General features: G+C 40.3%; 1 protein-coding gene across 1 annotated transcript in view; it reads right to left on the reverse strand.

Moving 5' to 3' along the window:
• Nucleotides 1-26,807, reverse strand: part of MED13L (mediator complex subunit 13L) — a 189,856-nt gene that overhangs the window by 87,409 nt on the left and 75,640 nt on the right. Inside the window, exons 3-4 of the mRNA XM_082065976.1 lie at nt 16,304-16,388; nt 11,857-11,940 (exon numbers count right to left, since the gene is read on the reverse strand). Coding sequence (XP_081922102.1) covers nt 11,857-11,940; nt 16,304-16,388 — 169 coding nt within the window. The remainder of the gene's footprint in view (nt 1-11,856; nt 11,941-16,303; nt 16,389-26,807) is intronic.

Here is a 26,807-nt window from a genome sequence, read left to right on the forward strand (position 1 = left end):
GTGCAGTGCCTCAGGGGGCAGTACTGGGGGCGGTATTATTCAATATATTCATCAATGATTTGGACGAGGGAATAGAGTGTACTATCAGCAAGTTTGCTGATGACACCAAGCTGGGAGGAGTGGCTGACATGCCAGAAGGCTGTGCTGCCATCCAGAGACCTGGAGAGGCTGGAGAGTTGGGCAGGAAAAAATTTAATGAACTATAACAAGGGCAAGTGTAGAGTCTTGAATTTGGGTAGGAACAACCCCAGGTTCCAGTATAGTTGGGGAATGACCTATTAGAGAGCAGCGTAGGGGAAAGGGACCTGGGGGTCCTGGGATGTTCAAACCCACATAGACACCTTCCTGTGTAACCTCATCTGGGTGTTCCTGCTCCGGCGGGGGGATTGGACTAGATGATTTTTTCGAGGTCCCTTCCACCCCCTGACACTCTGGGATTTTGTGATTCTGTGAATTCCCTTTTCTGGTGGGAAACCCAAACTACATTTGAATTACCACTCTGTCCTTCCAAGATTCTTCTCCTACAAGTCCTGTCACAACTGTGGTCAGTGGCCATGAGGATTCGTCTCTCACTCCCCCGTGTCATGAATCATGAGAAGTCCTTGAACGATCCTCATCACAACCTACAAGGTGGCAGCTCCCACTTCTCATGAAATGCATCCCCCTCGCCTCAGGGAGGAAATTCTAAAAGGAAAATTGTCACCGTGACATTCAGACTGAGAAAAAAAAAAAAAAAAAATCAAGGCAGTGTAATTTTTCTTCATGCAAGTTTCAGTTTTCCCAAATATTATGGTATCCAGTAATGCACTGCTGAACTTAAAGATGGTCATTATTACACAATATACCTCAACAAAACTGCTCTTCAGTCCAAATCTGAACTGGTTCTTCGAAATCCACAGAAAACTTGAACAAGAAGCCAAGAAAAAAGAGTGGAGCGAAAAGAGGGAAGTCCACTCATGGAGGAAGAAAATATATTGAAAGTAACACACCGAAGAGCTTCACACAGGCATTCCCAAACCCAACAAAGCACAAGGAATTACTGTTTTCTTTCTTATAGCCCACCAAGGACCAAAAGGCATTGCCACACGAGTGATGTGAGATCAGAGTGTACATCATCTGCAACTCCTTGGATAGATGAACCCTGACCAATACATTGACTGAAGTAATTCTACGCATAGATTCAGGATTTCCAGTGCCCTTCTTCTACATAATGTAAATGCTTTGTAACTGACAGATGCTAATTTAAAAGTAGAACTTTAAATCCTGAAGAACAGTATCCAAATCCAAGTAGTATAATGGCAAATCTGCATAACATAACACATAACAAAGCAGTTTGCACCACATTTTACCACAGAGGTAAGCCACGATGTCATCCACGGCTGCAATGACAAAACACGATGTCAGTAGATGGCAGTATGAAGCATATTTTTGGTAGAGAACACGAGTTTGTCAAAACTCAAAGAGATGAGCTCTTTGCTGGGCACTTGGAAAAAAAGGTCTACTCCTTAGTAATTACTCAGTCTCTGCTTTACTATCAGGGTAAAGTCTAGAGAGTCTAAATGCTGTCTGATTTATTACAGGAATTTTTTAATGTTTATTGATTTTTCAGAAAGAAAATTTAACATAAATATAACAACTGCTGTGACTGACAGTATGAAAGCAGACTGCCTATAATCTTAAATCAGAAGCAAGAGAGCCATACAAGTGGATATATACAACTTAGAGTTACACGAGTCAGCTCGGACACGAATGCAGCAAACGGCTCCAGCTTTCTCTCTCAAAATTTTATCCAGTGTTTGCTCACTTGTCCAGGATTTCTCAATTTCGTAAGCGCATACACTCAGAGCATATAAAGTCACTTCTTTGTCACACTAGGAGGACTTGAAAGTCTCCCAGCACTGGTGATTGAGAAATGACCTGCTCCTCACACGCTCTTCAGCCGCCTCAGGCTTAGACCACATAGAACTTGTCTGAAGTTCAGACTAAAGGAACCAGATGTACTTACTGTACAACTCCGAGCAGAACAGGAGGGATGGTTTTGAGATTTTGCCCACATAGGGCAAAATTATTCAACAATTAATCCCAAAAATCTCAGTTTGAGGGGGCTATGCAGGCAACCGATCACATATCTGTTGCCAGAATCTCATCTTCCCGGTGCATCCTGTCCAGTTCTTTTCAAGCAAAAAGCCAGACTTTTTCCAACATGAGATTTTGCAAAGACAAAAAGCCTAGTCACCAGTCAGTACTACTTGCCATAATGCGCTCAGAGAAAGCATCCAAGAATAACAACCAGTGGCTGTTTATTAATGAAACTTTATCCAGTTTGTACCACTAAATGTAACTGCTTTAACTACAGCTCCTCCCGCTCTAGACAGTTTTACAAACAAATATTACTGAGCTCAGAACAGTTCAGTTACAGTGATTATGCAGGTACAAAGAATGAACCCTCAGAAGCCAACGGGAGGGAGAAAGGTGGGAAGAAGTAACTTGAAAGCCTCAACGAGCTTTACCTCTGTACTTTCAACAATGGACCGGAGCCACACTTCAGAACTTCTTTTGCTTTACTCAGTTGCCAAGTAAATTGATGCTACCAGAGTTCATTAACAATGATATATTTTAAGATGTATCGCCTCTGTAATTATTGTACATCAGCAGATCGGTCTTCTGTAATGTCCATCTTATTCCTGAAACGGATAGCCTACAGCTCACCGGTTCATTATTAAAAGGAAGAACACAGGCTTATTTATATTACTAGGCCTATACAGAAGAAATTGTTTGCATAGCCTTATTTAGATGATATACAATACCTTAAGTGTTCATTCAAGTTCCCTGTACTCTAAACTAGCAGTAAGTGATACCAAAGACAAGCTCTTTTAAAAGTGTGTTATTATGCTAAATCTGAAAATTTAGTAAGCCAAAACATTAAATGCATTCAAAGACTAAGTCAAATTTCTCTTCAACTTTACGAACAGTTCCAGACAATTATCTTTTAAAAATAAGCATTTCTGAAACTTTTTTTGTTATGTCAGTCACAGAATAGTCAATTTATATCACATCATCAGATGATTTCTTAAACAAGAAACCTGATTGCACAACATGTAACGGACACTTAGTGTTGTATTGCACAAAGATGACATTATTTTGCAGTTATTTTAAGATAGTTGTTCTACAGACTACTGGGATGCACAGAACACTGTGCTGGCATAATATCTGCTACAGCTCCCATCAGCGACACACAACCAAACCTGATCGGGAGGAAGACTAAGGCTGGGAAATAAAGATTTGGGGGATGGGAAGGAGAGAAGAGAGTCTGAAATCACGATTCCAACCAGTTACAATGGCATTAATGCTTGAAGGTGTACTAGCAGACAGACTAACCAAGAATGAAATGCTTCCATACTGGCTAAAAGGGAAAAAAAACCTAATCGAACACAGCGCAGTACAATTCCATTTGAGTCCCAGTCTTCAGAAAATAAGGGTTAGTAAACATTTTTTTAGTGAAGATAAGTCTCAGGAACCAGTTTCAGAGTAATTGATCCAGGTAACTGTTCTGGAACAAAATTGTATTTCAAGATAAAGTTATTTTAAAGAGGTATAATAGTGTCACAAAAACAAATGAAAAATATACTATTGTTGACTGAAATAATGGAATGGAATTGCTTTCAACTGAAGTTCTCTCCTGTTTTCAGAGAGAGATTGAAGAATTTTTTGGCTTTAAGCACCTATTATATGTGGGAATATGAGGAAACGTAGTTACTTCTGAACTGGACTGAAAACAAATGCTGCAGTGGTGCTGTTTTTGCAGAACTAAAAGACAACATACTGCCTAGGCCGATTTTAAATCAGTTTAATCACAAAATCCATCTTGATTTTCAGAAGTTCAAGAAAGCCAATATCTCCTTCTTGCAGCACTGCAAGCAGAGCAGAGCAGCTCTAACTACAATTATAGTTGCAACAGATTTAAGTATTCAAAACTAAGGCCCTCTAAATATCTACAAAAGCCCTTAAGTCAGTTCATTACTGATACAGTAAGTGACAACACTTGTGTTTGGCAGACAGTGCAACTGGGAGTCCTGACAAATCTAATTAACAGCACATCAGGGGCACTTAGTTTATCCTTTATATACAGTGCCAATAGTGAGTGTATAATGAGAAAAGGAGCTTAAACATTAGTGGGGCTTCACTAATTGGTCACCAAGTCCTGATTAAGCCAGGCTTCATATATAATTATTGAAGTTCAAGCATCTGACACAAGTGTATCTAGAAACACTTAATGAAGATACTAAGTCACTTCTAAACTACATAAATAAAAATAAGGCACAAAAAAAGAAAAAGTAACAGACCACAAAAATACGCAGCTCTGATTTTCTTGAACTACTTGACATTTCTATACCCCTAGTTCAAAATATTTCAACCAATTAAATAACTATATTTGAAAAAAGTTATTAAAGTGTGAAACATAGTACAGTATCTCAATTACATTAAATAATGTAAATACTTGAAATATATGTAGGCGTTCCCATAAACTTATGTATGTAAACACTTGTATATACAATAAATGTTGCCAGGAAATAATAACCACAAGAGGTTTTACAAAATTTGTTCACTTACATTCATTAAATCAGTAAAAGGATCCTTAACTTCCAAATTCTAGAGATAGCTGATGTACATTATAAGCAAAGTGTATGCCACCATATCCCCCAAAACGGTGAAAGAGGTGACCTGAACTGTGTACCTGGCCGCACATGGGAACACACATAACCTGACACACATACCCTGTGGATCCCAGCTTCCTCAAAATCCTACAAGGAAATGGTGGTTATAAACATATGCTGAAAATAGATGGATTCAGAGTATATCAGAAAGAAAAAGGCAATCCAGAATCTCAGGCACCTCACTAAAATCAAACCTGTGGAAGCTCCATGATACTGTAATAGTACCTTCAATATTTCTACTGGCTCACAAACAGCACAGGGTAACAGGCCACCTTGAAAGGCAGCGGACCAGACGGTATTTTCCTTTCTCAAGACAGAAAGGGATAAGAATTCTGCTAACAATTCATTTCAAACTGGTAGATGCTGGTCAGTAGTATCTTGTTTCTGTGTTAGAAGCTCCCTAGGTGCCAAACGTCCTTTTACAAGATTCTGCCACACCAGATCACCGAACTTTGCAAATTCTGCTTCACACCCTCCTGCCATCATACCATCCACGTTTTGGAATTTCTCTATGAAATCAGAGACCCACAATCTACACTGTGACTGCCAGAGACAGGCAGGCACTGCACACCACACAGTGCAAATACCACAATAACTTTTATTAGCAGCAGTCCCGTTTTAAGATAAGGCTGCAGCCATGCAAAGAGGTCTCTGCAATAATAGAACCCTTGCTATCAAGACAAGGGTATACTAGCAACGAAGGAATTTCAAACACATATCTATTAACAAAATATAAAATATGTCAGAACTGGAAAACCAGTGGAACACCTATGAACAGCCTGTGTGTTTTACCTTAGCTGTCTGGCTCAGTTCCAGGCATTCAGCAAGCAGCTGTGTACGATACTCCACAGCATCATTTGAATGAGCTGCAGTGGGTGCATGCGGCACTCTACAAGCACTGCCTCAGTGACATGTGTCCCCTAAAGGCAGTCATTCTGTTGTTCGCAGGACTTTATCTTGATTGGCAAGAGTCAAGGAATCTCAACAATCTGTGCCTGGGGTTGCTTTGCCACTGTTTTTTTAATGCTCTTAGGCCAGGAAAGGAAGATGCAAAGGTTGGGTGATTACCACAAAGAAAGCAGCGGGCAGTGGGAGCTGCTCCGGCGCTGCCAGTCTACCTGCCGGCCTCACTGACTGAAGGACAGGAGCAACAAATACCGGCTGTAGTTACACACCACCGCAGAGAGCTGTGCAGAGGTAATGCTAACTGGGTCATAAATTTAATACAGTCAATGAAAATTTTACAATGTGCTCTGGGAGAGTTCTTACCATCTTTTAGGAAATACTGTTTTATTATTTTCATTATTAAATTATAAACAGACAATTGAATACAGAACACTCCTTAATTTATAGCTTCTCTAGAAAGTCAGTTGGGTAATAAAGTACACGAACATTAAGAACTTCAGTTCCAAATGTTTTTTTCTTGCACAGTGTGCCAACCCACACAAGTACAGTACACTAGCTTGGTGTGTGTTTTTACTGAAACCACCAGTAAGACTGAGAAGAAACCTGAAGATAAACATGACATCTCAAAACTTAAACCTCAAAAATATGAAAAAAAACTGTCTGGGAACTAAGTCCCTTCAATGAAATAAAAAAGATTATTTTTACAACAAGGGTAAGAAGAATTATTGAAGAATACGTGGTATTTCTTATTACTGAGTATTTCTATCACATTTACTGACAAGTCAGGAATTAGCGTACTTTATTTAAAATAAAATCAGATTGATTTTTATTATTTTCCTTCCTAATCTTTCCTCATTTATGATGATGTTGGTTGGCAACACTGTCCATGTATGTTACTATAGCATCACTAGACACCATTTTCAAGAAACACGTATGATGACAGTACTGACATTTTCTAAGATATAGTTTTAATTTATTGTACAAGCAAAGAAATGTCCAGAATTAAACCATTTAAATTATTTTTCTCAAATTCACAAAAATAAAACCCACCAGTTTTACACTGAGACACTCTCACTGGATTGCAGTGCACAATCAATCAGTTACCATTCCTCAGCTGAGGAATTAAGATCTTATTAAAAATTTAACCAGATCACTTAAACTTGTTTCACCATGCTTTTACTGAATGATGACATCATTTAATGAAACACCTTAATACTATTTGCCAAAAGACACTATCTCTGTAATGCCGTATGCCGGGACCAAATCTCCGCATCAGGTTCAGACAAGGTGCTCCAGCCTCAGGCAGGCACTGGTGCCACTGGCTCCCAGTTCCTCCTGGCGCAGCACTGCTGGTTTTCTCTAGGGCTCACTACATCTGACGTTTTCAGATGTAGATACTGACTGACAGGAGGCCCTAGCATGCCAGACAGCGAATGCAGCTTGCAAGATTGCTTGCAACAATGCCGAATGTCAATTTTGCTATCACTTATCTGGATATTCCTTGGACAAGTCCTGTGATTATTCCCAGGAAACTGAAGGCAATGATCATTTCCAGGATCTCAAAGAGGAGGCAGTGCTTAAAGTGTCTGCAGTCTTCAGCTTTGGATGGCACTGATTAATGCCTGATTTTGGTGGTCGCAAAGAAACAAACACAGCTTCCGAGCAAAACTGGATACGGATGTACTGACTGAACTTTGTTACAGTGGTAAAATTTAATGCATTAGATCTAAGAGAGGAGAGCTGCCATGAGAATGCTTAGGATGCTGTATTGCTTAAAATTCAGTCCATGCACTCATAATTCAGAAATGTCCATATTCTATCAGCATCGCATGAGGTTGTCATGATCAAATGTCTTATGGGACAGTAACATAAACAGAAATCTCTTTGAGACTGAAATTAAAGGACTATATTTCATTGCAACCTACCTGTAATTCCACTCTCGACCCTGCACTGTTTCAAGTGCACGGCCAAGTGACTATGTAAATACCAACCCTGTACTTCAGTCTTCTTACCTAGTAACAAAAAGAAACAAACTCTACTTGAAAATATTTAATTCAATAATTTCTTCTAAAGCCTAAAAAAACCTAACAGACTTTTGGAAGAGGGTATGATCCATTATTTAGGCTTAAGTTATTTAAATGACAAAAAGTTAAGCAAATTAAAACCAGCTTAACTGATCTTGCTCATACAGTTCAAAACAAACTGATTGTTTTTCCCTCATTTCCTACTGCACACCAAGAAAACAACCACTAAAATAATTAGCAAAGATTCTTGCATGAGCTGGTCATAAATTTATCAGTAAGATGTTTAACATTTTATGGCGGTGCTTTATGAAACCCAAAACCCCTGTACAAAACTTGGAAAGTGATTCTGAATAAACTGTGAAGATGAATTTTCACCACACAGTGGAAGGCGCTATCAGTGCTTTGTGTCACGCACATTCTGTAAACTACACACACAAGTGATCTCCCTGTCTCCTCTAGGAAGTTGTATCAATACATAAGCAAGATTGCCATTTTCCAGCAGTAGCATGGAACCATATTTTAGACACACACTGCCGTAGAACAGACAATAAAACATGAAGAATCATTTAGTAAGTGACACACATAACACTAAGATACCAAAAAAAAACAATAATACTTGGGAAGGAAAACCCACAAGTTCTGTGCTGAATTTCCTGTCAAAAACATCTGGTTTGCACTGTAAGCAAAACAAAACCTTGTACAGATCTGTCTGCAACTCCTTCTGCTGTTCCCTCATCCCTCCTGAAGAGACCACAAAAGCTCATCTTGCATATTGTTACCAATACTGCCCGGGAAGGTCGTCTATTGTTCTCAGACTAACTAGGTCACGGCCACTGCCATGCTCCACTTCATCTTTGACTTCATTCTAAAATCACAGACCTCCCCGCCCTCCTCCTTTCATGCCATTCACAAAAATCACAGGTCCTGAATGAATTTACTCCTTGAAGACCAGCCACATAAGTTTAACTCCTTCCCTGTTTATTTATTCCCAGTCCAAGACTTTTCAGTAAATTCCTGAAAATAAGTAACTTGGGATGTCAGAAATCGAAGATGATTAACTTTGCCTTAAGTACAAGTCAAAGGGTGGACTTCGGAGTGATTTGTCTTTCCTTACCAGAATGACACCCGCTCAGTTTTTCTCCGTTCGGGGGGTGTGTGTATATATATATATTTATATATACATATACATATATATATATATATATATATATATGTACTGTGGCAGAATGCAAACCCACCTCTCTCCCCCTCCCTCCTTCATCATGGAAAGAGTAGACACATCTCCCTCTCTCTGCTTGAGGCTAACAGCTTCTTTTGTTTGGCCCCAGAGCCCCCTGGCCAGGGCCATTAAGAGAGAGGAGAAGGGAACACCGAGATGCCAGGGAGCTGCTGGGCACCCGCGGCCAGTGTGGGGGATGTCTGGAAGCTTCAGGGGCACCCCACAGCCAGTGTGGGGCTGCAGAGAAGCTTCTGGAACGCCCACAGTCAGATCTGATCAGGCTATAAAAACAGGATTCTCGCCGAGGCTCTGCCCCTTGTGCGGGACCTCTTGGAGTGACGAGCTGAGCCACTGCCGCCAGGAGCCACTGCCTGCCCCACTCCCCCCCAGGACGGAGACTCCGCTTGCCTTGCTGCCACATGTGTGAGTAAAATTAACCCTCACAGGATTGCGAGTGTATCTACTTTCCGTGCACATTTGCACGTGTATTTATACTTTCCATGCACATTTGCACTTACACTTTCCATGCTTAATACAAGCATGTGTATAAATTAACTCTCGCAGAATCGCGAGTGTATTTTCCTAACGTGCATCCACATAAACACGTGCAACATTCTGTGCACATTTGCACATGTTATTTCTCCTCGCAGGATGGCAAGTGTATTATAAATTTACCCTCGCAGAATCGCGAGTGTACACTTTCCGTACTCAATACGAGTACGTGCACCCCTTTAAAATAATCGCACACCGTGTTCAGGCAAGCGTGGACTCCTCCCGGACTCAGGGGCGGCTCCGGCATTGTTTTTGGTGAAGCCACATGTACAGCAAGTGGCTACTTGGAGCAAATGTTTCAGAAGGAATTTATATGGAATTAATGTGAATTATTTTGTGTAAAGACAGCTTTTTGTGCTGTACTGAGAAAGCAAGCTTAAAAGATAAAATAAAAAGTGCCTGGACAAATTAGTCCCCAAAGCCTCCTACTATCTGCTGCTACTGTCCTGCAGTTGACTCCTGTCAACTTTTACAGGCTTTACTACCATCTTTCAGTAAAATCAGTTAACTCCAATGTTATATTTATAGTAGAAAAATGAACCTGAAGCAATACAAAAACAAATTAGGCCTCAGTTATTATTGCTGAATAAATGCTTTAAAAATTAGGTATATCCATAGGATCTATAGTGACAAGTACTTTACAAAAAAAAAAAAACCAAACAAACCAAAAAACAACATTATCTTCTTCAAATCAAGACTTTACCCTTCAACCCTAAAATTCTCCAGAATTTTATATACAGGTATACTTCAAATATAATTGAAGTTCAACACTAATTCATTTTTTGTAACATGTCCCAGACCACACATATTTATACGCATAGTGTACATATAGTTATAAATATAATTATCCCCTACAGATCACCTGACTGTACAAGTGATTCAGATTTACACACATGTAAATAAGACACAGGACCTACTAATCTGCCAGAATACTAAAGTAATGATACCTTCCATGTCAGTGCTGCTGCTTTTGACAGACACCGTCTACTGTATCAGATGTTTCAGTTATTAAATTGATATATACCAGCAAAAGACATGAGACTCATAAATACATTTAAACTGAGCACTGAGGCTGCAGTAAAATTGATAAAACAAATAGCTTTTGCTGAAATTAGCTGTCTCCCTTTTCCAGAAGCTGGAAAAGACACCACTTCTTATGTCACTTTAAGGAATTAATCTTCCAGAAAACTCAACCAGATATTGGCATGATCAGAAAAGCAGCAGAGGAAACACAAGGGAGGAAGGTGGTTACACAGAGCCAGGACTGAGAAAGGTACAGAAAAACCTGGACGTTACAATGGCTTCTTACCATTAGATCGGTGTGAGATCAAAGGCTGCATATACAGTGTAAGTCTACTTAGCTACAAAGTGTACATAGTAAACAGAAGAGATAGTCCTGTGTTTTCTGTTTTGGGAAAGGAAACAAATCCACATTCAATTACTGCATTATTAAATAAACCCTGTTTGGAAGCACCTGGTTAAACACGAAGTCGATTATAGAACAAAGCCAACCGTTCATAGTACTCCACCGTAACAGAGGTGAGACATTTCTGTTGTAAGACGATGTGGTGAGATAAAGAGACAAGAGGGAGAAGGTGTGTATGATCTACAGAATGATTTCCACCTGTACCTACAGCTGCCAGCAGACATGCTGTTGTGACTGTAGCTGCGCGGGATGAAGAAGTTGCCACCCCACTGCATCTACACTTGCTCATTACCTTCCAATCTCCCAGCATAACTGCATGTTTAGTCACTTCCTAACCCAGTTCTGTCAAAATGATTCCCGTTAGAAAATCTGTGTTTCAGCTTAACTCAGATTATTTTTGACAGAACTTGTTTAGCGGAAGGCTATAAATGCAAGTACCAGAAGATCTGAGAACATTGTAACCTTTAGAGCTAGGAGAGGAAACAGCAATGAGCCAGGAGAGAGCGAGCCCTTTTCCATGCTTATCTTGCTGCAAGAGGAGCACATTAATCAAACACACAGGTCTAGATCTGTCAGCCTGCCTCATCAGTGAAAGCTGTGTATCAAGGCTGGCATCTTTAAAGCAAATAAATAAGTAAATCTATACACTAATTCTACTGCTTAAAATGTCAGGCTGGGGTCAAGCGTCCAGAAATTCAAATAATTTGTTACAACTACCCGGAATTCTGCAGTGTAATGTGAGAAAGAGGCAGATGCTATTCAAAAGATATAAAAAAATGTGACATTCTGTGGAGTTAAACAGCAACCTCACCTTCTTAACTTTAAGTAACATAACAAGACCTGAAAAATTATTTAACAGTTTCCTGTGTATTACTAAAGTGAACAAATGGTGTCCGTGTTTTCACTTGTTACATGATAAAATAAGTAGAAGAACTACTAAAACGCAGCATGAAATTATCATCATATAATATACAACACTGACAGGAACAATACTTGATATATAGATCTCCTTACCTTTTATTAACAGGCTTCTCATCCTTGTCATAGGGTCTGACAAACCATTTTCCAATTCTCACGAAGTTTTTATCCATCAAGCATCTAGAAAACAATTACAGCAACAATTACTAGTTACATCCTAAAATGCAATTAAAAGCAGTTGTTGAAGACAGTAAATCTAAGGGATTAAGGAGTTCAAGCTTCAAGCTGGGAGGAGTGGCTGACACACCAGAAGGCTGTGCTGCCATCCAGAGACCTGGACAGGCTGGAGAGTTGGGTGGGGAAAAATTTAATGAAATATAACAAGGGCAAGTGTAGAGTCTTGTATCTGGGCAGGAACAACCCCAGGTTCCAGTGTAAGTTGGGGGATGACCTGTTAGAGAGCAGCGTAGGGAAAGGGACCTGGGGGTCCTGGGGACAGCAGGGTGACCATGAGCCAGCACTGGGCCCTTGTGGCCAGGAAGCCAATGGTACCTGGGGTGGGTTAGAAGGGGGTGGTCAGTAGGTCAGAGAGGTTCTCCTGCCCCTCTGCTCTGCCCTGGGGAGACCACACCTGCAATATTGTGTCCAGTTGTGGCCCCTCAGTTCCAGCAGGACAGGGAACTGCTGGAGAGAGTCCAGCGCAGCCACCAAGATGCTGAAGGGAGTGGAGCATCTCCCGTGTGAGGAAAGGCTGAGGGAGCTGGGGCTCTGGAGCTGGACAAGAGGACACTGAGGGGTGACCTCATTCATGTTTACAGATATCTAAAGGGTGAGTGTCAGGAGGATGGAACCAGGCTCTTCTCGGTGACAATCAGTGATACGACAAGGGGTAATGGGTTCAAAGTGGAACACAGGAGATTCCACTTGAATATGAGAAGAAACGTCTTCATGGTGAGGGTGGCAGAGCCTGGCCCAGGCTGCCCAGGGGGTTGTGGAGTCTCCTTCTGTGCAGACATTCCAACCCGCCTGGACACCTTCCTGTGTAACCTCATCTGGGTGTTCCTGCTCCATGGGGGGATTGCACTGGATGAGCTTTCCAGGACCCTTCCAATCCCTGACATTCTGGGATTCTGTGAATTTCTGTAATAGTGAAATCAACTTTGTAGCTTTTGGATTCCACAGAACTTTGCCACTTCCTATTTTCCCACACTAGTCACAGAGAATCACTGCCCAGTCTCATGACGCTGTCACTGATGCTGAGCTTCACATATGCACTTTCATCTCTGACAGAATCTTCTCTGCTTCAACCTACTCTTCTTGCTGAATGATCCACCATCCTGTTTTGTAGACTACTCCAAGGACAATTCATAGCACTTATTCTTTTCTATAGAGTTTCTCTCAGACTTCATGATAAAGAATATACATTCCTGTATTTGTGGCATGTAAATGGTGTAGTAAAATATATGAATGACGGGAAATCATATTAACCAAGTATTAACAATGAACTATTTTCACTTCACACGATCACAGCACCATTTCAGGTGTTGAAACTTCTGCAACTACAGTTTCCTCTCTCAGAAAACCTTACACCAGCATACTCCCACATCACTAAATTTAGAGCAGCAAGTTACCCATTTTCTATGGTCCTCGCTGTGCACAATTTCTTTATGGAAACTGTATACTCTGTGGCTTTAAAAAAAATGGTGAGGATGCAAAATGATCAATAATCAATTTAGGCTGATGAGTTAAGGAGTGCTTGATGACTTGTTAAGTCCACCTGTATGTATGAATCACACCAGCAAGAGGCCAGCACAATTTAAGTTTGCTTCATCCATTAAACATGCACTTGAATACAGTGCCCAAGGGATCACATACAGAAACCTGTTGTGAGGGACTATTTTTCAGTAAGGTAAATACGTTTCAAAAACTCTGAAAAACTGGTCATTTGTTGCTAGTGGCCTATTTACGATCATGAGCAATATATGAGCTTTCCCTATACAACTGACATCTAATCACTATTTCTTTATTTAGATGGAAGAACTACACTTCTTCATTCTTCGAAGTTTTCCAATAGTTTATTTCTAAGGGAGTTGCTAGAGATTATCCAGAACAAAAGAACAAACAAACCCAAAACCAAACAACAAAAAACCCAACATGCACAGAAATGTTCTAGGAAAGTACTTTCTGCAAGTTTTAACAAAACTGTGTGATCTATACTTCAAAAGCATACACAGAAGACAGATAGGAAATGGAGAACAGACCAGGCAGATACTAGTATGCTCCTAATTTAATTCTTCTGTCTAAAGTTGGCTGGGTTGTCCAAAGTTGAAGTTAGGCTGAGGAAAATTCTAGCAGCACTTTCTCGAAGCACAAAGAATCCAGCCCAGTTGAATATACCAATATCTTAAACTGAACCTGCAGAGATCTAAAGATGCTGCACTTGTAATAGTGAGGAAAAAAACCAAAACACCACACTTCAGGAACTGTTTCCCTAGGAAATATTTGGTATCAGAGAAAGTCTGTCAGTGCACTTCATACAAACAAAAGGAAGTCTGTGAAGTTTACCTCAGATCACTAAAGAAAATAAGCTGTACTAGCAAAAAATGTAACAAACTCTGCTCCGTCACACACACCCCACAGCTTTATGTCTGACAGTGGCAGGTTTAACTGCCTCAAACTAATGCTACTTTCCCAGAAAAATCAGCCAACCCTCACACGCTAAACTAAATCATGGGTTATTTAAGGTATAGCCCCATATGAAATGGGAGACATGACTGCAGAAGCATGGGTGTCAAAGCCTGGGCTGAGTGAACAATTAACGACAGCACCGCAGTGGTTTTGCTGTATAAGCACTCAGTCTTTACTCGTCTTTAACAGCAAGTAGTAACTTGCGTTAAAAAAAAAAAAAAAAAGGCTGGTCATAAAACCCCAAATGAGCATACACTTAGAAGCAGTTATTTAATCACATGAAATAAGGACATCAAGTACTGTGAACTCTGGCTCATTTCTCTAGTTAAGGCTGAGTGATATTTTCTTCCTAAGCCGTTAACAGCATTTCACTGTCACTTGACCTCTCATATTTCTGATTTTTCTATGAAAAACAATGACCTGACAAGGGCACGTTAACGATTATGAAGGAATACCGTGATATTTTGAGCGTTATCTCCTCAGATGTTGTAAGAGCAGAGCTGAGGTGGGTGAGCTGCTCCGGCTGGCGGGAACCCTGTGTGACTGAACCGGCTGGAACCGGCTCTGAGGCGCCTCACACCTGCGCCCCGTACCAGCCAAATCACCCACAGCTGTAACTAAGAGCCACCAAACCAACCCGCTGACAGATTTACCTCTTGGTGGGCACAAGAGGTTTCCGAAAGAAGAAAATCTGTCCCTCACTGAGAAATAACAAAAAAAACCTCCACAAAGCTCCAAGCATGGGCAAGAGCCCTGTCACTTTCTGATAAGATCCAAAAGAAACTCAAGGCTTCTTTCTTATTAATCAAGCTTTTTCTAAACACAGGATAAAACGGGTCTGTAAAAATCAAAGTGTTATTTCTATTTTTACTCAAGTCTACACACTTACTGCTATTATTATAAATTAAATACTTACGATGTTAAGATTTAGTATGACAAGCAACAACAACAAAAAACCCAAAAGTGTATAACTTAAACTCACTTATAAAACTGGAGAAGTGAGGTAACTAATCGGACAGATACTGGGTAAACCACCACCCTAAGTCACCTTGACAACTACTTTAATTAGACGACTTCTGAGATCCCCGAATTTGCAAAAAGAAGTGAAATACAACACAAGAAGATGATGATGACCTGAAGAACTACAGTAACAGAAGGAATAAAATGCAATAGTCCAAGATAACAGGTCATATGCTGAAGGCCTAATAACAAGGTAATCCTCAGTAAGCTTAAGAGTTGATAGCTGGATTAAGAAGAAAAACCGTAAGGGTATTAACTAAGCACAGAATAACTTTGTAGACAAGTCACGTGTATATATATGTATGTGTGATCAAGCTGAAAGCAAGCAATGCCAGGATACATGAGGCCTGTCAGAGCCAGGAGCTGTTACATTTCACCCTTAATACTGTGCACAAATTTAGACAAATTGTAACACAGGTGTAAATGGGACTATGGTAACAAGAGAGTTAAGATGTTTTAAAGCTCTCTGTTAAGATATGCACCACATCAAAAGGGTTGAGGGTCAGGTACAATTATTCTCTGTAAACACTTCAGGAAGGTGAAAACTTTTTTTTCCCCCTATTATTTCAAAACATCTCCCCAACAAGAATGCAAGCAGAAACATACATTGACATTATTCCTTGTATGAGCATTTTAATGAGTCTGCACAGCATTTTCTGATACATTATCAGAGTCAATACCTTATGAGATCTATCTTTATCCTGTGTCTCTTGCACTCATGTTCTACCTCTATAAAAATGTGGTTTAAGATCAATAATAATATAAATGGTCTGTAGACAACCTACATTGTTTTAAATATCCAAGTGAAATATTTGAGTGCAATGGTTTTTCTTACCTTTCCAGCAGATTATGGATTGCTTTGAAGAGCAGGGTCCTACACTCATAGGAAAGTCCATTCTCCCACAATCCTTCTTCTACCACTACAAAACCAAAAAATGACAACATGCTCAGAACAGGGAAACAAACATTTACATAAAACGTCAACATGCTTAGTATAGGGAAATGCAAACATTTATACAAAACATACCTCCAGCAGCTTTAATTTTCAGCAGCAGCATGTTTATGAAACATTTCAACTATCACCTACGTTGCCAAAGTAGCTTTAATCTTCAGTTTTTGGAAACACCAACTTTGATTTAATAAATAAATAAAGCAAGCCCACAAAAGTATAAAAGCAAACACAATTGTTCATAATATTCAATATTAAAGCAAGGGGCCGAGAAATTAATGATCCTTCTTCGTCATGACTGCTGAGAGACCCTTTAGACCTTAACTGCAGATGCAGACAATCAAGAAACAAACTGAATCACTGCAGGTGTGAAATCAATTTACATAACTTAAGCTATCCTGAACTCTCAGTGTCACACTCAAGTTAAACTCCCTCACTGTACTGACTTAAACTATTGTAATACGCAGCAAATATATTCAAAAAACAGCCTTTTTAATTCCAAAATAAAAACTGTAAACTCTGTACCAAACTGCAGAGATTTTAGAAAGTTCAATAAATAAATAGGAATTGATTAATCTCTTACAATGAAACAGCCACCTTAATGAGTACCTGAGGGATACCCAAGCCTCAAAAATACCTGCTGTCCTTATTCTACTGCTTTTGGATGCTAAAAGTACCACGAGTAAAACCAGTTTTGTACACCTCTACCAGATTCTGCATCTTCTGGCTGAATAAAATTTAACCTCAGCTGCAGAGTAAAACCAGATGATTAAGTAACTTTGTTATGAACTTGTTAATTGCCCGAGTTGGGTCATTTCAATTTAACAATACTCTGCAGATCTTTAGAAATGCAAACGTAAAATTCTACAGCGCAGTAAGAACCAAATACTTAACACCTCTGCTTGGCCAATTTAAGGGATGAAACCTTCCAACAGCACGTCTATCATGCAGAGATTGTTATCTAAGTATAGTTTATGTTTGTGTTTAATTTAAAGGTTCTTAGGGGTTTCTGCTGTATGAAAAATACTAATATTACCAGTAGTATTCAACTATAGCTCCAAAGCCTCAAAGCCCAGCTTTGTTCATTATTCTGCTGCTTCTCCCAGTAACCCTAAGTCATATAACCTCAAACAAGAAGTAGCACGTTTTTTTAATGTGTAACGTTGTGATATGCTAATACTGGTAACAGAGTCCCTCTCCTCTTACAGAATGAAGAAGCCAGGCCTTTAGTACGTAAATCACCTTATGGAATAGCACAGATTCTTTCTCAGAAGAATGAAAAGGCTTTTGGGCACAAGCACGAGCCAAATCTCTTTCCCTCTAAAACCATCAAAGGCCCTTTAGTGCTTGCACAACCCTACTGACACTGAGTATATAACGCACCACAGCTATTTACTAGATAGAACGTCGCATGGCCTCAGATTTTGTGTTTAAAATGGTGTTCTTAAGAAACTTCAAAATCTCCATGCATTTTCAGAACCATTGATGTATAAATTCTATATAGCTCAGAACTATCACAGCCTAAACAACTGTGAGACTGGTCCAGTCTTGCACTTCAAAACTACTCAATTCTAAAGTCTCTAAAGAATTACATACAGTACGAGAGAGACTACACCTGAGTTCACATCCATGAAAACTCCATATTTAAATAAAAATTCAAAATTTTTAGACAGTGGCATGAAATAGGCAGAATTTGTAAAAGCCAAAAGAAATTCATTGTTATCTGGCGCTGGGCTTAAGTTTCAACCTAATCCTATCAGCGCATCTGTGCCAGAAGCCAGCACTGACCCTGCAGGGAGGATTTCATGTAAAATGGGAGAGACGAGAATCTCACAGAATCCCAGAATGTCAGGGGTTGAAGGGACCTGGAAAGCTCATCCAGTGCAATCCCCCCATGGAGCAGGAACACCCAGATGAGTTGGTGTGACACACAGACTAACAGCAGTCGAATGGGACAAGGGAAAGGATTAAGTCTGAAATGGTATCCATATTCTAATTTTCCAAATTACATCTACATGACATTTTCCTATAATAAATTACTCCCTTGATTCCCAATGTATTAATGCACTATACTTACTGTAATTAGCTCTAATACTTCTTTATCCTACTAAAAAGGTTCATCTCACAATTGAGAGTATGTAGTTATGCCTGTTGCAGTAAAAACAGGGAGAAAGAAAATGAGAACTACAACATTTCACTTCCTCTCTGCTCCTTGGCTTCCTGATCCAGTCTCCACAAGAAAAGAGCTTAAGTAACTGGAGCAAGTTCCAACTTCGAGACGCTAATGGTGACCAGTAAAACTTGGCAAAACACTAAAGATCAGACTATCCCTCCCAATTGCAAAGTAACAATGTAACTAGATTTTAGATTTTCAATAATATTTTAAATTTTAAATTCCTCCTAGAAGATTGAAGCCTGGGAAATAATTGTTCTCTCTCTGTTTACACAATGATTGGTAATGCTTTTAACACAGAACACTTCCAACTCAAGCCCTCGTCAGCCTTTGGGTGCCGCACCACAGCGTGTTCAGGCTCACGGTCAACAGGAAGCAGGTGTTGCACATGGTCAGGAACAGACCTACGCCGAGCACCTATATCCTGTCCCAAAGGTATGTTCTGTTACTCTAGTTGAAATATTTCTCTTTAGAGGCAACAAATTTGACACTACACAACAACAATTAAGGAAAAAATAAGAAAAATAACAACCCACACAAACCTTCTGGGACAAGAATCAAGTGAAGATTGAACCTGAGTAAGATAAAGAGCATGACAGAGCAGGTAACTACATGGAAATCAAAGAAAGACGACAGTTTTGGGGAGGCAGCAAAGCAGATGGGACCAGAGTGTGGGTCACCACTTGCCAGGACCTGGGGAGACAAAGCCACCACTAATCCCATCCCTGGTTGGCCCCAGTCCCATCGTGAACGTCAGACTGGGTGACCTCCAGGGGTCCCAGCTGCTCCTCACCTGTGTCATCTGGCAGATCTATTGACCCTCTGCTGGGAAAGATTGATAGAGACAGACACCTATATCCCTCTCTATCTCTGCACATAGATCTCTGTATATATACTACATCATCTAAGCATGTGTACATTCTAGAGTAGTCAAGGATGACAACTGGGAGCAGCATTTACTTCATCCCCTTCTCACTGCAACACTGGGGTAACTTTACCACTACCTCAGCAAAACAAGCAACTACTATTTATGTGGGGGTTTTGTTTGTTTGTGTTTCGTGGTTTTGTTATTGAGGTTTTTTTTGTAATGACATCACCTTTCAAAATATACAACTAAGTCTATTAATACTCCATCTCTAAAAATATGGATTCTTGGAAAAAATGAAGAAGGCGAGTTCACATCACCTCTGCCATCAACTGTAATTCTACAAACTGCTTAGTTGAGATAACCCATCTGACTGCCCTTAGTACAGCATTCTCAGTATACACTCTTTAAACCCAGTGGAGATGGAGAGCATTAAAGAAGCGTATAGATCCAAAAAGAAGTGTGACATTTTCGGTATGTTTCAAAAGAGAAAAAAAGACTTGAGACAGCCAGTTTTGTACGGGGATGTTCTATCGGTTTATCTGAAGAGGCATTACTATTTCAAGCTGTAAGATGAAGTGAAAATATAAATAGTCATTAAAATTTTCATGGAAACTTAATAAAACACCAAAGCAATGTTTTATCAGATAAAATGGCAAAAAATAACCCAGTATAAGCTGACAGGGCACTGTCTAGTAAAAATAAAAGTTACTGTTAGAGCCCAGCACCTGCGTATTAGCGTCACCCAACGAACAAGGGTCTACAGGAATAAGGTAAAAAAAGCTTTTGGTTATAACACCTGAAAAAGAACACAATGCAGTGGTTTCCAGTTGCAAAATCTTCCACGGAGAAAATAATTTGTATTGTCTCATTGCCAAGATATTATTAACAGAAAATCAAAAAAGAAAAAAGGTGTCTTTGACACTTATCAAAATGGATGATGACAGAGGTGCTCAATCTCACTGCTGGGCTCCAGCCAGAACGGGAATTAATTGGTAGCCTTTGCATGTCAAGTTTTTAAATGTTTGTTGTCATTTTGTTTTCAAAGGTTCAAAACATGAACAGAACATTTGTGGTGATTTTTAAGTTTATCCTTGCAGATTGGATGGTAAAAGAATTAAAGGCAACTACGGTAATTTAGATTTACACTGGAAATTTATAATTTAAACATACATTAATGAGCAGCTTAGTTGGCTTGGGGGCTTTTTTATTTTCAAGTCAGAGATATTAAGGTCTTCAAAGTGTCCGATGATTTGTATGAAGCCAGCCATGTTCTCAGGAGCCATTATAAAAATTTCAAGGAGAGAAGTCACAGCAAAATATCAAAGCAAATACTTCAATAATTTGCGGTCTCCCAGCAGAGATACTGGAAAGATAATAAGATCTCTGTTCTGCTTCGGTGACCAAACTGACATATTTTACTTAAAAGAAATATAGGAAGGAAGGAGAGAAAGCAAGTCGAGACTGTGTCGGCACTGCACAGACAGTTATACCTTTAAGAAATTCAGCCACCCACATTTTAATAATTCAGGTCACACTCCCTTATGCAGTTTAAAAGTAGAATTAGTTTCAAAGAATACATATTTCCTCAGAGCTATGTTACATATTTCCTTTTAATGTATCATATTGCAGCAACAGCTGAAATGAACGTCTAGACATCAAAACCGGGCTTGATTCCCACCTACTGCTTTTTTACCTCGGGCATCAAAACTAATGAAACCCATTATCCAGAACACTGACTTCAGTTACCGCATTGGCCACTGCAAATGTGAAACAACACTCTGGGACAGGACCAGCTATTCAGCCATTAAAATGACTGAGAATCGATTTCTTGCTGCACGCTGCAGAAATCCTGCAGGATTAAAGCAGGACGCGCGGGACAAGGCGCTGACGGGGCCTCCTGTGTCCGGCTACGGGAACGGCAGAGCCTCAGCTACTCGGGATTCGCATTCACAGCATTTCACATTCCCTCATATTCAGTGATATTTTGTCTCCTCGTCACCATGAAATATGAAGAATGTGGAGGTTTTTCCCCCGTGTAGATACATTTTATAAAAACACACGGCCAAATAACTAACAAAATCAGAAATTCAATTACTAAAAGCAAGCATTTGATTTTTCATTTTAATTTTTATTAACTGTGCCCTTAAAACAGTATTTCAAAAACCAACTAGCATTTTGAAGCATGATTTCTTCTAAGAATTGAGTTGAAAGAGTAACAAAGCAATGCAATGGTACATTAATTCTGAAAAACTACATTATGCCCATAAAAATCCAATTAAATGCAACGCTATTGATTGATCATCGTTATACTGCCATTGATCACCTTGTAAAATCTGTGTTTGAAGTCATTAGTGATTAAATTGACTTATTACTAAATCAGATTCAACCCACTCAGAGATGTAATTTCCTTGCGCTGGTTCTGATCGCAGGGCAATCGCACTGCTCGCTGCAGGAGTGCTCAGAAGTCATCCTGGCTCTCTGGGTCCCACCAGCCACAACCGACCCAATAGAGAAGAACCGCTGCCCAGAAGGATCTGTTTGTGTTGATCTACTTGCAAAAAGAGCTCACGCAAAGCACTGAGAAGATGCACAGAAGCATTTCCAACAAATGACCTACCAAAGTGTTCTGAACAGCTCCGAGGAAAGCGGAATAGTCCCCAAGACTGAGCATCGCTGCTCGGACACGGCCCGAGTTTGCATCTCAATGGGCCACATTTTTCTCCACAAAACTCACACTTCTGCCTACAGAACTAAAAACGTTGCGCTTCAGGAAAAGATAAATAAAACCTTCAAAGGCAACAGCTGCTGAATATCACAGGAATGCTACGACGCTTTAATTGTTGCGCATCGAAACAGAAATTAGCATAATAGCTATTTATTGAAAAACAGATGGAAGGTAACTATCTGCACTTAGATTATGTTAGCACTGCTTAAAGTATTGCTTTTATTGCTTCCTTGCTCCCAGTAGGTACCAATTTGTTTTTATAAGATATACATTAAATGCTACATTCTCTCCCCCTCCCTGTCCATACTCTCCCGCTCTGCTGTTCCCGCACAGTCTCTTTGACCACAACGCAGATCTCTACAGTGGAATTTTCTCAGTCTCATGGGTAACTATACAACATTTCAAAGGGCACCAGGACAAAACATGTAATCACTTCTGGTTCTTTAGAAGGTCACTTCAAAATATTCCAAAAATCCATGGGTAATATTTAACTTCTCCAAAGCCAAAATTATTATCTACGAAATCAGTACAAACATTTCTGTGTAATTACAGCTCAAGTCTGCTTTGTTGGAATGCAAAATTCTGAGCAGCTCGCTTGAGAGATGTAACAGATTCCAAATAAACCAGTTTCAGTTTGCTGTGTGGTTTTTGCTTTGAATGTCTCTTACAATCACCAGCTCTGTCCCAAGAAAGAGCAAAATGAACATAAATATGGCACAATGTTTATGCTGCTTCCTACAGGAAAGCTGTTTGCAGTGCTCTCATGTGCCAGAAAATTCCCCCCAAATCCCTGATTTACACCTTTTAATTTGTCCCACTATGGGCTTGTGTTAAACCATTTTATATTTCTTTGCAGAAGTATTTCCCACAGATGAAAAGACCAAAATGAACCTGACCATAGTGAAAATGGATGGAAAGCTCGGAGCAATTCTCCCCATCTTCCTCTGAAGTGTTCGGGGATAAGGACGCCACTAAGAAAGCACTTTCTCAACTTCACTCCTGGGAGTTTCGAGCATTTCCTCCCACATTTCTGAACTTTTCACTTTCCGTTGCATCTTGTTTCCCTCTTCAACTCTTTGGCATAAGGGCATTAAGAAATAGTTTCTCAGAAGAACATAAAAGTAGCCCAGAAACTGTGAAGGATTTTTTTTTTTTTAAGTATTACTTTGCTTTCCTAATCCCAGGAAACAACCTCTGCTCTCCAACCTTGATTTGTTCTGTTTCAAATCTCCAAGTTTTCTTAATTTCCTCCTATTTTCAGTGGCTGCCTCGTACCTACAGGCAGTGCAACCCTCCTTCCACACATCAGCTGCAAACCCCCCACTTCTGGCTCCTGATCCTTCCAGATTCAAAGAAAATGAAACTACTGAATTATATCTGCATCAGTAAGATCTTCCTCTCTGCACTGCTAATGCAATGAGAATGTGGACTTTTCTTTTTCTTTATACCTCAATGTTGTTTTTCATCGAAAGCATATTTCCCCATCCCCAACAGCTGAGGAGCTCTGCTGGAGGTGAAAGGGCAGCGAGTGTCTTTAAAGAGCAATTAGAGCAAGTTCAGCCATCACCAGAAGAACATGAGGCTTGTTCTTCGGAAAAATACAGTTTGTATTAATCCATACTTGGAAAGCGAAAGGAACCAAAACTCTTCTCTCATTTATAAAGTATGCAAGACGTCATTCTTGAAATGCAGATAGATCATTTTGGAAAGCAGTGCCGGGATGCTTGCTTCCCTCTTCTTGAACACAGGTTTGCCTTAAAAACAATTGGCACGGCTCAGGGCAGCCGAGCCCATTTCGAGGTGGGATTCCAACGGGATCGGTGTCCCCACCTGCCCTTCCATCGCTGCCCCAGGCCCGCAGGGTCCTCCCCGCTCCCCCAGCTCCCAACACCCATCCCAAAGAGCATTTTCCAGGAGGCTCAGCCCTGGCCCAGCAGCGTGACCAGGACAACACGGAACGCGACGCATTAGAAACACATGGAGTGACAACCACGGAACCGCTTCTCACCACCTTTCACGGCTCACAGTCCGCGGAGCCTCGTGCACCCCCTCACACAACCAGCACATTCACAGACAGGAAAATATAGAATCTTCTTTAAGAAAAGCAGCTTTTTTCATTATTTGCTGTTTTACAATACGCTTGCAGGCTGCAACAGTTTTTAATTGATATGTTAAGATTAAAGACATGTAAGAAAGACAAGATCTCCAGCCCATCCAAGGAGACATTTATGGAGAACTCAGGGGTGTGATGTTGCCCGATCTCTCCCTTCTACCCCGCTGGACAAAAACCTGCAACATTTCCACCTCTGTTGCATACTTATTTAACCAAGTCAATATTTGGTTTTCCATTACCTAAAATTTGAGTTTACTCTTTTGCATAAAAATTAACAATTGTACTTATTTTTTCCCAGTTCTCACTTGCTTTCGGTCATTACTTACAGCCTCCAAACTACCACTGTCTTTGTTTTTTTTTTTCAACGTAATGGTTATTAGAAATAACAATTTTCACTAGAAAGTCTTATTTTCTGTATCTTACTTGTAACGCTATATTGTGAGAAAACAAAATTTTGATTTAAGAAACATTGGAGAATACTTTTATAGCAGCCTCCCATTTTAAACACACTTCACGTACCACAAACCACCCAATGGCTAAAGGTGAAGTGTGAATTATAATGCTAATTCCGTTACATGTAAAATATATTAGATACGTCTTGGAAAAGAGTTGAGCAAATGCATTTGCCTCTAGTTTATACATCACTTGAAAATGTTTTCAAGCTTATTTCACTACGTTTTTCCTACCTCCCTACTTGAATCCATGATAACACTGTACACAGGAGTGAACTACAAACTGGACTCTGCAAATTTCTTCACTTAAAAACTTGCTGAAGCAAAAGTTGAAGCAATTTCAAAAAAAATGCAAACCCCACCCAGCAATCACCAAATACACAAGTAGTCACTGATTGTCAGCAATGGGCTAAACCAAATTTCATGCTGCTGGTAGGGTTCTGAGCACCGAAGTTAAGCACGGAATCTCAGTGTGCAGGGCTGATTCACACTGCGGGAGAGCGGGGGGGATTCAGCAATAACCTACCAGTGCAAAAATGTTTCTCGTCAGACATGATGCTTGGAAATGAACTCCTGGACTTGCCCAAGAAACTACATTGCTAGTCTTTCAAGTTTTGTTACTATTTTTTGAAAAAAAAAGAAAATGAAAATGCATCTGAAGTTTAGGTATTCGAAAGAGCAGAAGTGGTTGAAATGAAGCCTCAGACTTTTTTCAAGTGTGACAACGCAAAACATTCCCCTCACATCCAGGTCTGCTTTGAGAGAACAGATTTTCCAAACCACAGGCACAGAATAAAAGACCAGAAAAGAGTTGGGAGACAAGACAACCAGACTTTGTTGTTTTGTTTCTCCTTCCCAGGGCTGCAGCGCTTCCCACAAGGCAAGCAAATATAATCTTTGCTCTTCTGTGAGTAAACGCTTAGTGTAATTTGCCACTATTTAAACTGAATAAAAATGAAATACCAGCTTTTGTGCAACATGACCACACGCTGAGTCCCACCGACAACACGGGCTGATGTTTCGGCAGCAGAAAGCCCAGCAGGTTTTTGGAGCCAGGGAGCCGGCAGAGGGAGCTGCGTGTAACCGGTTCTGCCGCCTGCCCCACGGTCTGGTTTTCAGATTAAGGAAAAGGATACGAGATCATACATGCTAAAAATAAAACTTCTGGGGAAAAAAAAAAAATTACCACATCCAATAGTAAACATTTAAGAAGTGGGATGGCTTTGAACAGGAACAGTTTAATTGCTGCTTTTGAAATAAAAGATCCCATATGAAACAGCTTTAAAAGCAGAATAACGTCCTTGAAAAATAATCTAGTCGAAGTGCCCAGTATTAAATCCATACAGTGATCCCTCGGGAAAGGCTCAATAAGATCTTAGAAAATCCGTATGTCTGTTAATTCCACCGTTTGAAGAGACAACTTGTATATTTTCAGGCACCTTTCGTTTTTAACTAACATTGTTTCACACACTTGGTCTTTCCTGGAAAATTTTGAAGTATCTTGAGGTTCAAATTCACCCTTAAGCAGGTGCCCCAGGACTCAGGTCTGTGCTGCCCCGAGGCAGCTGCTTTACAGCGCCGAGCGTCACTGGGCTCTCACTGCAGCCTCAGCACAGGATGCTCCGACTCTATAACTGGGCAACAGAGATGTGCTTGGATTCTTCCTCCCCCTCCACAGAAGCCCTGAAACGCCGATGAGACACGCAGGGCTGGGGGTAAGGCCGGCCGAGGCCCGGCAGACACAGAGCCCTGCCCCAAACCACAGCAAGACCGACAAGTGAAACCCAGCCCCTCTCCCCCCTGCTCCCCAGCTATACCAACCAGCTTTGGCAAGCAGCGAATACTACAGATGCGCTTTCTGCTGGGGGCAGAAAAAGTTTCTTAACCAGCATATGCTTATAAATGAGAATATATTTATTTTTATTCTTATTTATAAACAGAAGGTGTAACCAAAAAAAAAAAAAAGAAGCCGACACAACATGGCATACAGCATTGGGATGGAAATAAACCACATTACTGAAGACTGGAGAGCCATGCTGGAAATATGTGAATCCTTGGA

The sequence above is a fragment of the Streptopelia decaocto genome (genome assembly GCF_964273445.1).
Source record: "Streptopelia decaocto genome assembly, chromosome: 15".
NCBI lineage: Eukaryota > Metazoa > Chordata > Aves > Columbiformes > Columbidae > Streptopelia > Streptopelia decaocto.